The sequence below is a fragment of the Solanum dulcamara genome, chromosome 6 (assembly GCF_947179165.1).
Source record: "Solanum dulcamara chromosome 6, daSolDulc1.2, whole genome shotgun sequence".
Lineage (NCBI taxonomy): Eukaryota > Viridiplantae > Streptophyta > Magnoliopsida > Solanales > Solanaceae > Solanum > Solanum dulcamara.
In genome coordinates this window covers 1,686,818-1,702,939 of record NC_077242.1, presented here as the reverse complement: position 1 = coordinate 1,702,939, position 16,122 = coordinate 1,686,818, and the positions used below count along the sequence as shown (strand labels likewise).

At 31.3% G+C, this 16,122-nt stretch overlaps 4 protein-coding genes across 4 annotated transcripts; 3 read left to right on the top strand and 1 right to left on the bottom strand.

The window, feature by feature from the left end:
* Positions 1–2,454: 2,454 nt before the first annotated feature.
* Positions 2,455–2,970, top strand: LOC129891803 (probable histone H2A.3). The gene is made up of 2 exons (XM_055967285.1): positions 2,455–2,643; positions 2,737–2,970. Exons 1-2 carry the CDS (start codon positions 2,455–2,457, stop codon positions 2,968–2,970), a joined length of 423 nt encoding a protein of 140 aa, XP_055823260.1.
* A 3,014-nt stretch (positions 2,971–5,984) lies between these two features.
* LOC129892153 (F-box protein CPR1-like) lies at positions 5,985–7,881 on the bottom strand. The gene has a single exon (XM_055967705.1). It carries the CDS (start codon positions 7,848–7,850, stop codon positions 6,567–6,569), a length of 1,284 nt encoding a protein of 427 aa, XP_055823680.1. The 5' UTR covers positions 7,851–7,881; the 3' UTR covers positions 5,985–6,566.
* A 3,617-nt stretch (positions 7,882–11,498) lies between these two features.
* On the top strand, positions 11,499–12,009 carry LOC129891802 (probable histone H2A.3). The gene is made up of 2 exons (XM_055967284.1): positions 11,499–11,687; positions 11,779–12,009. The coding sequence occupies exons 1-2, from the start codon at positions 11,499–11,501 to the stop codon at positions 12,007–12,009; spliced, it is 420 nt and encodes a 139-aa protein (XP_055823259.1).
* Positions 12,010–13,796: 1,787 nt separating this feature from the next.
* LOC129891800 (histone H2A.6-like) lies at positions 13,797–14,313 on the top strand. Its single transcript, XM_055967283.1, has 2 exons — positions 13,797–13,985; positions 14,080–14,313. Exons 1-2 carry the CDS (start codon positions 13,797–13,799, stop codon positions 14,311–14,313), a joined length of 423 nt encoding a protein of 140 aa, XP_055823258.1.
* Positions 14,314–16,122: the final 1,809 nt, after the last annotated feature.

Here is a 16,122-nt window from a genome sequence, read left to right as displayed (position 1 = left end):
GGCAACAAAGTCATCATAATCCTTTTTTTTTTTTACAACAAACTCGCAATTAAATGTGTCAGCATCTTGGTTATCCACCATTGATTTGCTCTTTCATCCAACGGCGTACAAGGTCGCCTTCTCATTGACTGGGTTATGACCTTAGTGGGCTATAAAATACCAAAATCAAATTGCTCTTTGAAGTCACATACACACATAGCAGTTCATTTCTTCTGCTTCATTAAAGGACGGTAAATTAAAGGAAAAACCCTTGATTACACTGCTGCAAAAAAGTGTCATTCCCGTAGTAGCAAAGCAGGCCTTCAATTCCCAGTTGGCTGTTGGGAATGATGATGAACTGGGCAATTTGCTTGAAGATGCGACGATTGCGAATGGTGGTGTTATGCCCAATAGTCTGCTGCTGCTGCTGAGGAGGAAGATTATTGAATTGTTAGCTTATATAGAAATCTTTATGAATGAAAAATTTAGCCAATGAAGTTGTTCTTCATATAAAAACATTTATAGTTGTTCCCAATATCCTTTTAAGCATATCAAACTTTAAAAATTGAATAAAACTTTATTTCTCATATGTTCACTTTTTCGATATGTATACTTGTTTTAGTTTCTTTCTCTCTAGTGTTCTTTTTTGGTTTGTTGTTAATATAGAATTATTTCATTTCTGATATATTCATTTCATGATGTATATATACTTGTTTTAGTTTTTTCCTCTCTAGTGTTCCTTTTTGGTTTGTTGTAGCCTTTTGATTTAGGGTGGTTTTTTCAACCTGTGTTGGGAATACTAATTAACACCAGCTTTTTGCTGTTTGAGAATTGAAAACCTCAATGGATTTGTATTTTGTAACATGAAAATATTTTTTTTAACAAAAAATAACTGAGGATGGTGAAACCTGCATTAGAGTTTCTATATATATCTATTTGGTATGAGAAATAGTTGTTACAATTAAACTTAACTGATGAAGCAAGAAATATACATGGTTAATATAAAAAAAAATAAAAAATCTAACGTAGTGTAAATGAAAGTTTTTCTATAAATATATAAGAGATGAAATATTATTAATCTGAATAATGATCTTCTGATAAATAAATTCTAACTAAAATCTCCTTTTTTTCCATATAAAATTATATTAGTAGTATTATATATGTAATATGAACCTAACTAATTTATCTTCTAAAATAGGCATCTCGATTATCTTTGTTCTATATTGCTGGATGAGTTAGTAGGTCGTTGTCAATCTAGCTAACACGAATACAAAATAGAGTTATTTTCAAATTTTTGTGACTGATTTGTAGTAAAAATTATAAAAATATGATCAAACATGCACTTAATTTCCTTTTCCATCCTCTCGATACCTAGCTAATAGGCAATAACATAATGTTAGAAAAAAAAAACCAAGGCGTAATAACTACAAACTCCCATCAAACTCATCAGTTATTTTTTTTAGACACTTGAACTATTTCTTGTCCCAATTGATCAACACCTGAACATATGATAATGTGTTCATATATATATATTAGACACTTGCGATTTAAATTATGATTTCTAGTGTGTATCTTCGATTGTTCAATCCTTGGATAATAAGCGGAGCGGCTCAAACATTGGTCAAAAGCCAAATTCAAATGGGGACCTTAAATTTTATTTTATTTTTTAATGAAGTTTATTATAGTCAATTCATTTAATATTTCTTCAGACGTATAGTATTCTAAATTTGTTAAACTTTTAGTAATTCTTTCCTTTTATATGAAAAACTTATATTTTTTATAAACAATACTCAATATTTCTTACTAAAAAATATCTATAATCTATTATTGCTTAAAAATAAGGACTTTCAAATTAGGGGGCCTAAGGCTATTGTCTTTTTTTAGGCTTGGCGAGCAGATAATTAGTTAGCCATTTAAAATATCTTATCTCCTTTCATACAAATTAGTCTTAATAACTCGTAAAACTTCAAGTATGTTCAAAGGTCTATTAAAGTCAAAATATCAAAAATAAAACTGTCTCCAAAAAAATCTTTTGTCCAAATCCAAAACTCATCATAATCCTTTTTTTTGGCAATGAACTCATCATAATCCTTTTCTTTTTTGGGAAACAAATATCTCATAGTCTTTTTTTTTTTTTGGCAACAAACACATCATAATCCTTTTTTATTTTGGAAACAAACACATCATATTCCTTTTTTTTTGGTAACAAACTCATTATAATCCTTGAAATTGACTAAATGTATCAGCATCTTTATCCATCGTTGATTTGCTCTTTCATCTAACGGCGTACAAGTTCAATCCTCGTGATTGTCTTCTCATTGGCTGAATTATAACTCCTGTGGGCTATAAATACCACCAGACATCTTTAGGAACTCACATACACACAGAGCAATTCAATTCTTCTCCTTCATTTCTCTCTTTCTATCAATCGAAAGGCAAAGCCTTTTTTTTTTCTTTTTGAAGTGAAAAAGATCAATGGCAGGTAAAGGAAAAGCCGTTGGTTCTGCTGCGGGGAAAAAGTCTCATTCCCGCAGCAGCAAAGCCGGCCTCCAATTCCCTGTCGGTCGTATCGCCCGGTTTCTGAAAGTTGGCAAGTATGCCAAACGTGTTGGCACTGGAGCTCCAGTATTCCTTGCTGCTGTACTTGAGTACCTTGCAGCTGAGGTGAATTTCTCTACTTCTTTTTTTTTAATGATCATATGTCAAGTTTTTAGGGTTTGTGATTACTAAATTTTATATATCTGGGATTTTTTGTAGGTACTTGAAGTAGCTGGAAATGAGGCAAGAGCTAACAAAAAAACTCGGATCAATCCAAGGCATCTTCAGTTGGCTATTAGGACTGATGATGAACTGAGCAAATTGTTTGAAGATGTGACGATTGCGAGTGGTGGTGTAATGCCAAACATTCAGAGCATTCTGCTGCCTAACAAGAAGAGTAGTTCTTTAAAGGTCGCCGTTGCTGCTACTGCTGAGGAGGAGGAGGAGGATTAGACTGATCATTCCATCTCTAGCATCAGGATGTTTGCTTTCATTAATCTCCTTGTATTCATAGAAATCTTTATAATTCTCTCGTATACTTGGATCTTAGTATTATCTATTGTTTTATCTGCTTCAGTTATCACATTAATTGTTATTTTTCTTCAGATTTTTCGCAACTATATTCACTTTATGCCTTTACATATATACGTTGTTTTTTTTGTTATATTTTACTTGAGCTAGGGGTCTATTAAACATACCCTCTCTGTTTGTTGGGTTAAAACAATGTACACATCATAAAATACTTTCAATTCTCATATGTTTATTTCTAGATGTGTATACTTGTTTTAGTTTTTTCCTCTCAAGTGTTCTTTTTTGGTTTTGTGTAGCCTTTTCTTTTTTCTTAATTGTATTTGTTTATTGCTCACATGCATTGTTTCTTAGCACGCTTTATTAACAATTTTTCCAATTTTGAAATACAATTTCACTTTAGTTTGAAATTTCATGATCAGATATTTGTAGTGAATAGATCTAAAGTACTGTAAATGAAAGTTTTTCTATAAGAGATGAAATATTTGTAATCTGATCATGATTTCATGATAAATATAAGTTCTAAAACCTCCTTTTTTCTGTAAGAGATGAAAAAAAAATTAAATGCCCGTTTGACCAGAATTTTCACTCCAATTCATCAACACAACTTCAATCTTTAAGTATCATTTTCAAATAAAAATGAATACTACTTTTATATTTTTATAATTTTCTTCTCCAAACATCCGCTCCTAATAATTTTGTTTAATTCCTTTACAAACATTTTCTATATTTCACTAAATTTGTTCACATATCAGGAAATTGTTTCATACTAATAGGAAACTTATTGTGCTTTACTTTTCATCCTTCATCAACAATGTAGAGCAAAGATAATCAAGATGCCTATTTTAGAAGTAGGCAATAACATAATGTCAGAAAAAGTTAAAGCTTAATACATAGATAATCCTTAAATTTGTTAGCAAATTCCATTTAGACACTTAAATTATTATTTATTTTAATTAAATACCTGAACACATGATAAGGTGATTAAACTCCTTCAATTCAAATTTTAATAGTTTTTGTGTCCTTATTCTCAATTGCCCATGGCGTAGATACGTTGTACTTAAAAAATGTCACCTCTTTTCATTATACGTCATACAAATTAATCTTAGTGTGCCGTAGAACGTTTTTTTAGTAAGTGATATATTTTAAAGGATTAACTTATTTACGTGATAAATATTTGAAATAATGCACAAAAATAACTTTCAAAATTTAAATTGAAAGTGTCCAAAATAAATATTTTATCATAATTCAATTGAAACAAATAATAATTGAAGTGTCTAAACAAATATATGCTCATAAATTTAAAGGGCTATTAAGCCAAATATCAAGGGTAAAACCGTCCGTAAAAAGTCTTTTGTTCAAATCCAAATTCAAACTCATCATAATCCTTCTTTTTTGGCAACAGATTGAATTCTTCATAACTCTTTTCTCTTTTTGGAAATAAATTAAATTCATCATAATCCTTAAAAGACGTTAAATGTGTCAACATTTTTATCCACCGTTGATTTGCTCTTTCATCCAAAGCTGAGTAAGAACATAATTGAATAAACACAATGCTAAATCATCAAACATTTAGGGTTTAAGAAAACATCATAAAAGAGGAATTGAGAAACCTTTGGTACTCCATGGATGGAAAGGAATCCATGGATGAAATTTTCATATACCTTGATTATTAAAGCCCTAGCAAGCTCTATCAATGGAGACTTGGACTTGACCTTGTTCTTGACTTGAAAGGAAAGCTTGAGAGCAAACTTAAGAGAGAAGAAATCCTTTGACTGAGTCCTTTGAAATTTATTTAAACCCCTCTAGGTAAGCTAAAAACGAATTGGTATTGGGATTAAAAGATTGAGCAACGACTAAAATATCCTTGAGAAATAACTGACACCACCCCCCTTCATGAATATACTGTCCGTACAAGTTACCACAGACTGTATGAGTGTCCCTGGAAAGGGAAAGGGAAAGGTTTGGGCTCCTGAAAGTGGTTTTATACGGAGAAGTCTATGGCCGTACACGTCTGATCGTGAACTAAAACCCCAAGCTTTCTGAAGTTTTCCCCCATACGGACCCTTTCACGATCCGTGAACTTTGCCCTTGGTGTAAGAATATGTGAATGGGATTGAGAGATATTATTTGCTTTCTTAGCTGCCTCCATTTCTGTGCATTGTTTAAATTCCCCCCTTTAAGCATAAAAAGTCCCTGAATTGTTGTAATCTTCTGTAGCTGTACTGATTTGTCATAATTCATGACTAGCTAGTAAAACAAGGTTTTATGGCATGGTAACGTCCCTAGCATAGTCATAAATCCTAATTATATACACTAAACATTGATTAAAACTTCATTTCCCGAATTAGTACACTTAGGTGTTTATTGGGCTCGTGTGAACTTGTATGCATAGACCATGAACTAATATAAGTATAATACATAAATATGTCTTTTAATTTGACCTTATTTATATTTATGCCTTCTAATTTGGGTGTACACAAATAGACACTTAAATTTATATAAAATTAAACAAATAGACGCACGTCATACATGACATCCTACATGAGAATTTGTATCCTATGTGGTGTCCTATATGTATTATGCCACATATGACTCATGTGTCTATTTGTACAACTTTATAAAAATTTAAGTGTCTACTTGTGCAAATCCAAAATTGGAGGGCCTAAACTTAAAATAAAGTCAAGTTAAAGAGCACATATACGTATTACGCTACTAATATATGATGGTTACATTATTAAAAAAGATAGATCGCATGAGATTGTAACTTCATATCTCCTCTAGCTCCATCTTCACCAACAAAAGCTTTCTTCCTTTCACCAATGGCTCTTGTCGTTACTTCGAGAAAATAACCTTCTCCATTAATGGCAAGCAACTCCACCCTTCCCCCATGCCTCACCATTTACATACATAAAAATAATTTCTTACCATATCCATTTCAAGCTCCATTTTATTGAAATTTTTTCTCATGCAATTCCTTTTGGCTTTCTTTGAGTTTTTCATTAAATTCAATAAATAAGAAAAAACATAACTATTGCACCTGGTTTTTTTTAACTATTAATACTCAACGATCATAAAAGTTTTCACTTTTATGTACTCGATTACATTAAACAAAACTTCATAACGAAATCCACTTTTCCTAGAATCCCGTGTTCACAAGTTTTTCAATCTACTTTCATAACCATAGCAACCAAATATTTTCGCCACTGCTTTCTTCTAATTCAATCCATTCTTGCTAATATCAAAGTTACTAGTAAAGTGATCAAAAAAAGATACAATCCTTAATTGGCCAAATAACTAAATTAATGAAAGGATATTGCCAAAGAAATTAATAAGCTATTAGCAACAATAGAAAAATAAAATTATTTCACAAAAATACTAAAAATGGAAAAAGTCAAATTAGGTCTCCATGAAGATGTGAGTTATAGTTCTCCCTAAAATATGCCCTTTGTAAAATGCATAAAATAAAACTCTTAGAAATCATCACTTACATAGTTGCACTTATCACAACGTCTGCTTCTCTATTCTTGTAGTGTCCTTGATTCATTTTGTGAAAGCGGACATACTAGACTTTGAAAGAATTCCGTCAAAAGACCATAATCAAATTCACTAGTCTGTGCATATCTGATTGAGTTATCCTTTGGATCGTATATCATGACAGTACCATGAAACATAAGCAAAAAATCACCTCTTTTTGATAAATAAAAAGAGTGAGCAAACAAATAATCCACAGGATTTAGAGCACAATTGATGGTAAACATCTTTATCCAAGATTCTTTGTTTTCATACTCCTTCATAGCCCACACATCCATATGAGTAGTTGAATTATTACAAATCGCAGAAAGATTACTTCCCAACACTCCCAACACGAGAACTTCACCTTCTTCTCCATTGTAAGGGCGCTCCACCATTCTCCATTTCTCATTAATCAAATCAAAAGAGGTTATGCTCCAACCGCTTTTGATATCAATATTAGTAGTCCAATAAAACTTCCCATTTACAAATTTACCCGAGCCAATTAGCCGCATCACATTTCTTGAGCAATGTATTATTTGCCAAGAATCATTCTTTAGACTATATATATCGACCTCTTGAAAATGAGGTAGACATCCAACAATAGAAAAAATACACATTACCTTGTAATCATCATGAATCTCATCATATCCAAAGCCATATATGCAATAACCATCATTCTTCAATTGAGTTCTAAAATCAGGCAATTTCTTATACCTTCTTATTGCTGGATTCCATAAAAACACTTCGTTTGCCTTATTTACAAGACAAACCAATCCATTGATAAAACCCTCAATCAAGAAAGATATACCAGAGTTTTTCATGTGATAATCCAAGTCAAATTCCTCCATAACAGGACAATCCTCAAGATTGAATTCTGGTTGGGCTATCCTCACAATAACCTTATGGTTGGTGAAGTATTTGTTATAAGTAACTGATAAACTCAGATGGTACTTGATAAACCTAGGGCTACAAATAAAAGCATGCCAGGATTTCGAAACAGACTTCAATCGCAAGAGAGATTTTACTGGAAGCTTTAAGAAAATTTTAACAACAATATCATTTGGCAGATCAAAAGGGTTTGTGAGGTTGCTCTGTTTTAGGTGTTGATGGGAGGTTTCATGGTGTTTTCTTGATAAGTTTAACACCTCAATTTCGGAACTTAATTGTTCCTCTAATTCTAGATTTCTCATGTCTTCTTGCTTAATTAATTCATTATCTTGTTCACCAAATTCTGAATTTTCTTGCTCTACTTCATTATTCTCTCCCTTCAATTTTTCTGCAGAAAGCATTCTGGATCTTTATTAATATTGGAGCTGATAAAAAAAAGATAGAAAGAAAGAAAGAAATAGACAAGCAAGCAAGAAGAACTTTTACTTGTTTTTGAACGAATTGAGAATGAAGAGATAGTTCTTTCTCTTGCTAAATTTATAGATAATTCGTATCACTAAAATTAATAAAATAGTGTACTAAATTTTATTTCAGATTATCTCTCATAATATCAATTTATGATTGGATTATGATGAAGTTATTAAAGATGTAATCAACAAAGTTGAATGAGCCATTATATGAACAAATGTTCAAATCTTAACAAAGGCTATAAATGCTAAGTGACTCTTTTTTCATCGATGAGAGCTACAGATAATTTCAACATTAAAAAATTAGTCTTGTTAGGAGAAATGGTCAACAATGGAGTAAATTCATTCTTATCAGTTATCGCTCTTAGTAAAAAAATTCAAAATAAACATAAATACCACCTCCTCTACATTTTCTACATATTATATGACAATGACATATATATATATTGATATATTCCTCATTTAAAAAATGGTATATATATATTTTGGTTGTTTAACAAATGATATATATATATATATAGATCGCTACCTAAGAAGTGATGTATATTTACTCCTCTTTTTAATAGATAGGATTTTAAAAAATCCAAAATATTTTTTTTTTAAAATTTCAAAAAATATTACTATGACTTTAAAAAATTATCTCACCCATTTTATTTACTCCTCCACCAGACCTAACTAAACAAATTACTCCTTTTATTCAGACCCGACACAAATTTATTTTATGAATGTGTAGAAGATGGATTGTTCTTTTTTTTCAATTTGGCCAGGATTCGGATGTGTAAGAAAATGGGTGAGTTAATTTTTTAAGGTCACATGATAGTTTTGGAATTTAAATAAATCAGTTTTAGATTTTATTTTAATTTAGTAAATACAGGTCTATTAACAAATTAAAAGGTAAAATGTACACCATTTGTTAGACGATGAGGGTATTGATCCACCATTTTTTTAACAAGGGATATGTGCACTTTAAATCGAGAGATATATTTGTTCCTCTTCCCTATAAAAATAGTTAATTATGCCCAATTTGTTATTAAATGATTCACATTCTACCTACATGGGTTGTGGTGCAGTGGTGTGACTGCTTCACTCTTAACATCTAGGGTTCGAGCCTTGAGTATGGAAAAAATCATGTTGGAAACGTCAATTCTGAATGGGTCCTGAAGTGCGCGATCCGAATTTAGTCGAGACTCCATAGACTCCGTACACCGGATGAAAAATCAAAAAAAAAAAATGATTCGCATTCTTAAATCGACTTATGATTAATCATGGAAAATTATCGTGCTATGTCTACATAGGCTGTTTTTGTTGTTAAATCAAATTTATTCTTTTTATAGTGTTTGGTTACTATTTCTACTTATAAGTATTTGGTATATTCATATCAAATTTAATTTTTTATTTTATTTGGAAATCAATGTTTGAATATGAAAATTTAAGTTCAACTAATTGAATTTGGATTTCAAATTTAAGAAATAGCTTATAACCTAGGTTTCATAAAATGTTCTCTTCTCTCGTTTGTAAAAAATATAACCAAATATAATTACTCTATCTTCAACTCTAACTTCACAATTCCAAATAAAGTAAAAAATATTTAATTTCTATAGCCAAACGTAAGTCGACTTAGAATTATGACATACCGAGTAAATACTTAAATAAGTGTACTCAAATCAAAGGAAAAAAAACTCTATAACATGATATTTCAAGATTATAAGAAAAATTTAGCAATGATGAGTTTCCCCTCCTTTGTTCTTTATTGATTTCAAAAATGAAAAGAAAAATAGATGCCATTATTTCTTTAAAGGTTACCATATTTGTTCTATATTGAACAACTTTTTCAGTTATTTCTAAACATTTTTTATTTCTTTTATTTACATGATTACTATGTCTGTTTTTGAAATATACCTTAAGTGATAATGTGAAAGAGGTGGTTTGTCTATATACTGATAACAAACAAGAAAAAGGACTATGAACACCATGGCATGAACTCATGATTTTTTCGCTAAATTAGATATTGAATGTACATTTGAAAAATAAATTGATTTAATATTATCTGCTAGCCTCCATACTTTAGAAAAGCTAAATAATATATCTAGTTAAATATTGAGTTATTTATCTAAAAAAATAGAGATTAATTTTCACTTAATACTATCTTTCTATAGTGGTGCACCCATGTTCTAGAAATCCTAGATCCTCCTGTATTTCTATGCATGCAGACAAAAATACTACCTATTGATAAAGTTGTAAGAAATGTTTAGCAAAAACACTCATATGTTATGTTTAAGTAATGGAAGTATAGAAAATATACTTCTATATATCGATAATATAAAATATTTTTTTACAAGGCAAACAACTTAATGATCTGTTCATCTATTCCAAAGGTCAAAAAATCCACCACCATACAGATATATATTTAAAGAGTATATAAGTGATTATGGTTGAAGCACATGTATATTCAACGTAGTCAAAATAGTTTTAATTTCCAACATAAGAATTTAACTAAAGACGTTTTTTTTGTCAGAAGAAAAGGACGAAAAAAGGAACTGTTTATTCGTAAGTAAAAAAAAGAGAGTCAATATTAAAAACTCCCATCAAACTCATCAGTTATTTTTTTTAGACACTTGAACTATTGCTTGTCCCAATTGATCAACACCCGAATATATGATAATGTGTTCATATATATTAGACACTTGCAATTTAAATTATGATTTCTAGTGTGTGTCGTAGATTGTTCAATCCTTGGATAATAAGCGGAGCGGCTCAAACATTGGTCAAAAGCCAAATTCAAATGGAGGGCTTAAATTTTATTTTATTTTTTAATGAAGTTTATTATAGTCAATTCATTTAATATTTCTTGAGACGTATATTCTAAATTTGTTAAAATTTTAGTAATTCTATCCTGTTATATTAAAAAAATTATATTTTTTATAAACAATACTCAATATTTCTTACTAAAAAATATCTATAATCTATTATTGCTTAAAAATGAGGACTCTCAAATTAGGGGGCCTAAGGCTATTGTCTTTTTTTAGGCTTGTCGAGCAGATAATTAGTTAGTCATTTAAAATATCTTATCTCCTTTCATACAAATTAATCTTAATAACTCGTAAAACTTCAAGTATGTTCAAAGGTCTATTAAAGTCAAAATATCAAAAATAAATTGTCTGCAAAAAAATCTTTTGTCCAAATCCAAAACTCATCATAATCCTTTTTTTTTGGCAATGAACTCATCATAATCCTTTTCTTTTTTGGGAAACAAATATCTCATAGTCTTTTTTTTTGGCAACAAACACATCATATTCCTTTTTTTTTTTGGTAACAAACTCATTATAATCCTTGAAATTGACTAAATGTGTCAGCATCTTTATCCATGGTTGATTTGCTCTTCCATCTAACGGCGTACAAGTTCAATCCTCGTGATTGTCTTCTCATTGGCTGAATTATAACTCCTGTGGTCTATAAATACCACCAGACATCTTTAGGAACTCACATACACACAGAGCAATTCAATTCTTCTCCTTCATTTCTCTCTTTCTATCAATCGAAAGGCAAAGCCTTTTTTTTTTCTTTTTGAAGTGAAAAAGATCAATGGCAGGTCAAGGAAAAGCCGTTGGTTCTGCTACGGGAAAAAAGTCTCATTCCCGCAGCAGCAAAGCCGGCCTCCAATTCCCTGTCGGTCGTATCGCCCGGTTTCTGAAAGTTGGCAAGTATGCCAAACGTGTTGGCACTGGAGCTCCAGTATTCCTTGCTGCTGTACTTGAGTACCTTGCAGCTGAGGTGAATTTCTCTACTTTTTTTTTTAATGATCATATGTCAAGTTTTTAGGGTTTGTGATTACTAAATTTTATATATCTGTGATTTTTTGTAGGTACTTGAAGTAGCTGGAAATGAGGCAAGAGCTAACAAAAAAATTCGGATCAATCCTAGGCATCTTCAGTTGGCTATTAGAACTGATGATGAACTGAGCAAATTGTTTGAAGATGTGACGATTGCGAGTGGTGGTGTAATGCCAAACATTCAGAGCATTCTGCTGCCTAACAAGAAGAGTAGTTCTTTAAAGGTCGCCGTTGCTACTGCTGAGGAGGAGGAGGAGGATTAGACTGATCATTCCATCTCTAGCATCAGGATGTTTGCTTTCATTATTCTCCTTATATTCATAGAAATCTTTATAATTCTCTGGTATACTTGGATCTTAGTATTATTTATTGTTTTATCTGTTTCAGTTATCATATTAATTGTTATTTTTCTTCAGATTTTTCGCAATTATATTCACTTTATGCCTTTATATATATACATTGTTCTTTTTTGTTATGTTTTATTTGAGCCAGGGGTCTATTAAACATACCCTCTCTGTTTGTTTGGGTTAAAACAATGTACACATCATAAAATAATTTCAATTTTCATATGTTTATTTCTAGATGTGTATACTTGTTTTAGTTTTTTCCTCTCAAGTGTTCCTTTTTGGTTTTGTGTAGCCTTTTCTTTTTTCTTAATTGTATTTGTTTATTGCTCACATGCATTGTTTCTTAGGACGCTTTATTAACTATTTTTCCAATTTTGAAATACAATTTCACTTTAGTTTGAAATTTCATGATCAGATATTTGTAGTGAATAGATCTAAAGTACTGTAAATGAAAGTTTTTCTATAAGAGATGAAATATTTGTAATCTGATCATGATTTCATGATAAATAAGTTCTAAAACCTCCTTTTTTCTATAAGAGATGAAAAGAAAATAATTAAATGCCCGTTTGACCACAATTTTCACTCCCATTCATCAACACAACTTCAATATTCAAGTATCATTTTCAAATAAAAATGAATACTACTTTTATATTTTTATAATTTTCTTCTCCAAACATCCGCTGCTAATAATTTTGTTTAATTCCTTTTCAAACATTTTCTATATTTCACTAAATTTGTTCACATATCAGGAAATTGTTTCATACTAATATGAAACTTATTGTGCTTTACTTTTCATCCTTCATCAACAATGTAGAGCAAAGATAATCAAGATGCCTATTTTAGAAGTAGGCAATAACATAATGTTAGACAAAGTTAAAGCTTAATACATAGATAATTCTTAAACTTGTTAGCAAATTCCATTTAGACACTTAAATTATTATTTATTTTAATTAAATACCTGAACACATGATAAGGTGATTAAACTCCTTCAATTCAATTTTTAATAGTTTTTGTGTCCTTATTCTCAATTGCCCATGGCGTAGATACGTTATGTACTTAAAAAATGTCACCTCTTTTCATTATACGTCATGGAAATTAATCTTAGTGTGCCGTAGAACTTTTTTTTAGTTAGTGATATATTTTAATTGATTAACTTATCTACGTGATAAATATTTGAAATAATGCACAAAAATAACTTTCAAAATTTAAATTGAAAGTGTCCAAAATAAATATTTTATCATATGTTTAAGTATTCAATCGAAACAAATAATAATTGAAGTGTCTAAGCAAATATATGCTCATAAATTTAAAGGGCTATTAAGCCAAATATCAAGGGTAAAATCGTCCGTAAAAAGTCTTTTGTTCAAATCCAAATTCAAACTGATCATAATTCTTCTTTTTTGGCAACCGATTGAATTCATCATAACCCTTTTCCCTTTTTGGAACTAAATTAAATTCATCATAATCCTTAAAAGACGTTAAATGTGTCAACATTTTTATCCACAGTTGATTTTGCTCTTTTATCCAACGACGTGCACGGTCAATCCTCGTAATTCATGTCTTCTCATTGACTGGATTATAACTCGTGGGCTATAAATACCAAAGTCGGATTGCTTTAGGAACTCAGATACACCCAACAATTCACTACTTCTCTCGAGTCCATTGATCAAAAAGAAAAACTTATTTTTCTGTAAAAATAATAAATGGTTGGTAAAGGAAAAACCCTTCCTTCGACTGCTTCAAAAAAATCTGGTTCCCGTAGCAACAAAGCCGGTCTCCAATTCCCTGTTGGTCGTATCGCCCGGTTCCTCAAAAGGGGAAAGTATGCCAAGCGTGTTGGTACCGGAGCTCCGGTATTCCTTGCTGCGGTCCTTGAGTACCTTGCAGCTGAGGTTCATTTCTCTACTTTCTTTCTCTTTGATTTTGATATGTCAAGTGTCTAGGGTTTGTGATAATTGAATTTTACATATTTGTGATTGTTTGTAGGTTCTTGAATTGGCTGGAAACGCTGCGAGGGATAACAAGAAGACACGGATCATTCCAAGGCACATTCAGTTGGCCGTAAGGAGTGATGATGAACTGAGCAAATTGCTTGGAGATGTGACGATTGCGAATGGTGGTGTTATGCCAAACATTCACAACATTCTGCTGCCTAACAAGAAGAGTAGCTCCTCAAAGCAGGCCGCCGCTGCCATTGAGGAAGAGGAGGAGGAGGATTAGATTGATGATTCCATTGGTAGTATCAGGCTATATGTCCTTGTATTGATAGAAATCTTTCTTATGAATGAAAAATTTAGCCAATGGAACTGTTCTTTATATCAAATACTAAAATTTACATAAAGTAAAAATCACTATTATTAGGAAATATGAAATTAGCTACAAAATTTAGTATCGGTTATCCTTAGCTACTTAGTCTCTAAACAAGTTCTACCTATTTGGATTTTTCATATAATTCTGTCACGATTCAAGCTAGATCCTAAATGTGACATGATGATTAAAATTCTGAGGGACTCTTATTAAGCCTCTTAGCATACATAGAATGGCATGAAACTACATGAATAAACGAAATTATGGAAGATAAGTCTCAAAACATAGAATCTTGATAAAAGAAGATCCCAACATAACATGTGAAATGAACAACTCATATTAGTCGCCTCTACTAACATAGACGGGGGTATAAGACATGCCCTAGATCACCCAAACCATAAGGAATAACAAAAAGTCTGAAAATATGGAAATGACATAGTGGTTGCACCCTCGAAACATGAGGACTCACCAAAACTAGCAACTCTGAGTGGAGCCTGTATCAGCCAAAAAAATGGGTAGGAGCGTCGTGACCTATATTATGAAATAATATAGGCAAAAATATATATTAGTACATGGAATGTACTAAGTATGGAGAATATACAATGCATAACGTAAATCATAATATTGCAATGACCAAGCTGAACATAGTTAAAACCTTTAGAAGCATCATCTGAATCATAAAACATGGTCAATGCAAAACTTGTAAGAACTCACAATCAACATAGCTTAGAGAAGTCATAAAACTTTGTGAGAGATACCTTTAACCTAGATAAACCATGAGAGCTATATCATGGAGTCCAGAGGTTGTCATACTTGTCAGGTAAAGACCTTTAACATGAGCTATATATTGATCCACTAGCTAGCTAGGCTTAACTTATCCATTTAGGACATCCTACGGTGGCACGTCGTTAGGGGATCTAGATGATTGTTTCTAGTTCACTCGGTGCTTAGTAAACTCTCAACAAGAACATCAATCAAAATCATAGCATAGTCATGGAAAATGGTAATAAGCTTATAAAATCAAATTCATCATAAATACTTGAAAATCATAAGAATAGCTCCTTAAACCATATCATTAACCTCGACCCAATGAATCCATAAGAAATACTTAATTAAAAACATCTACATCATGATGAGCATTTCATATAAAATACCACTTAAATTGAAAGTGGCTTGATCAGGGAAAATCTTCATGAACCTTCATGATGAGATCGTGAACTAGAACCCCAAGCTTTCTGAAGTTTTTCCCCATACGGACCCTTTCACGATCCGTGAACTTTTCCCTTGGTGTAAGAATATGTGAATGGGATTGAGAGATATTATTTTCTTTCTTAGCTGCCTCCATTTCTGTGCATTGTTTAAATTCCCCCCTTATAGCATAAAAAGTCCCTGAATGGCTATAATCTTCTGTAGCTGTACTCGTGTCTAAATGATGAAAAAAATTCCCTCCTCCTTTGTTGTGATGCAAAAAATTTCTGCAAAAAATTTCCTCTTTTCTCAGCTTCTAATAGAATGTGATACAAGGCTCCCAGATCAGTCCAATTATCCTACCAAAAGCTTGTGTTGCCTATTCTTATTTGATCCAAAGATTGTCCTTTTGTGGACAAACCCTTAATTTTTGCCAACTTTCCTATGTAATGTTTCGAGCCAAAATTGTTATAATATATGGATGAGGTAAACTTTTAATAAATGGTAAAATTAGACGAAAAAATTGAACCTTTT

Coding starts and splice junctions, on each gene's coding strand:
- LOC129891803 (XM_055967285.1), top strand. CDS start 2,455: ATGGCAGGTAAAGGAAAAGCCGTTGGTTCTGCTGCGGGGAAAAAGTCT. Junction 2,644..2,736: donor TTGAGTACCTTGCAGCTGAG/GTGAATTTCTCT, acceptor GATTTTTTGTAG/GTACTTGAAGTAGCTGGAAA.
- LOC129892153 (XM_055967705.1), bottom strand. CDS start 7,850: ATGCTTTCTGCAGAAAAATTGAAGGGAGAGAATAATGAAGTAGAGCAA.
- LOC129891802 (XM_055967284.1), top strand. CDS start 11,499: ATGGCAGGTCAAGGAAAAGCCGTTGGTTCTGCTACGGGAAAAAAGTCT. Junction 11,688..11,778: donor TTGAGTACCTTGCAGCTGAG/GTGAATTTCTCT, acceptor GATTTTTTGTAG/GTACTTGAAGTAGCTGGAAA.
- LOC129891800 (XM_055967283.1), top strand. CDS start 13,797: ATGGTTGGTAAAGGAAAAACCCTTCCTTCGACTGCTTCAAAAAAATCT. Junction 13,986..14,079: donor TTGAGTACCTTGCAGCTGAG/GTTCATTTCTCT, acceptor GATTGTTTGTAG/GTTCTTGAATTGGCTGGAAA.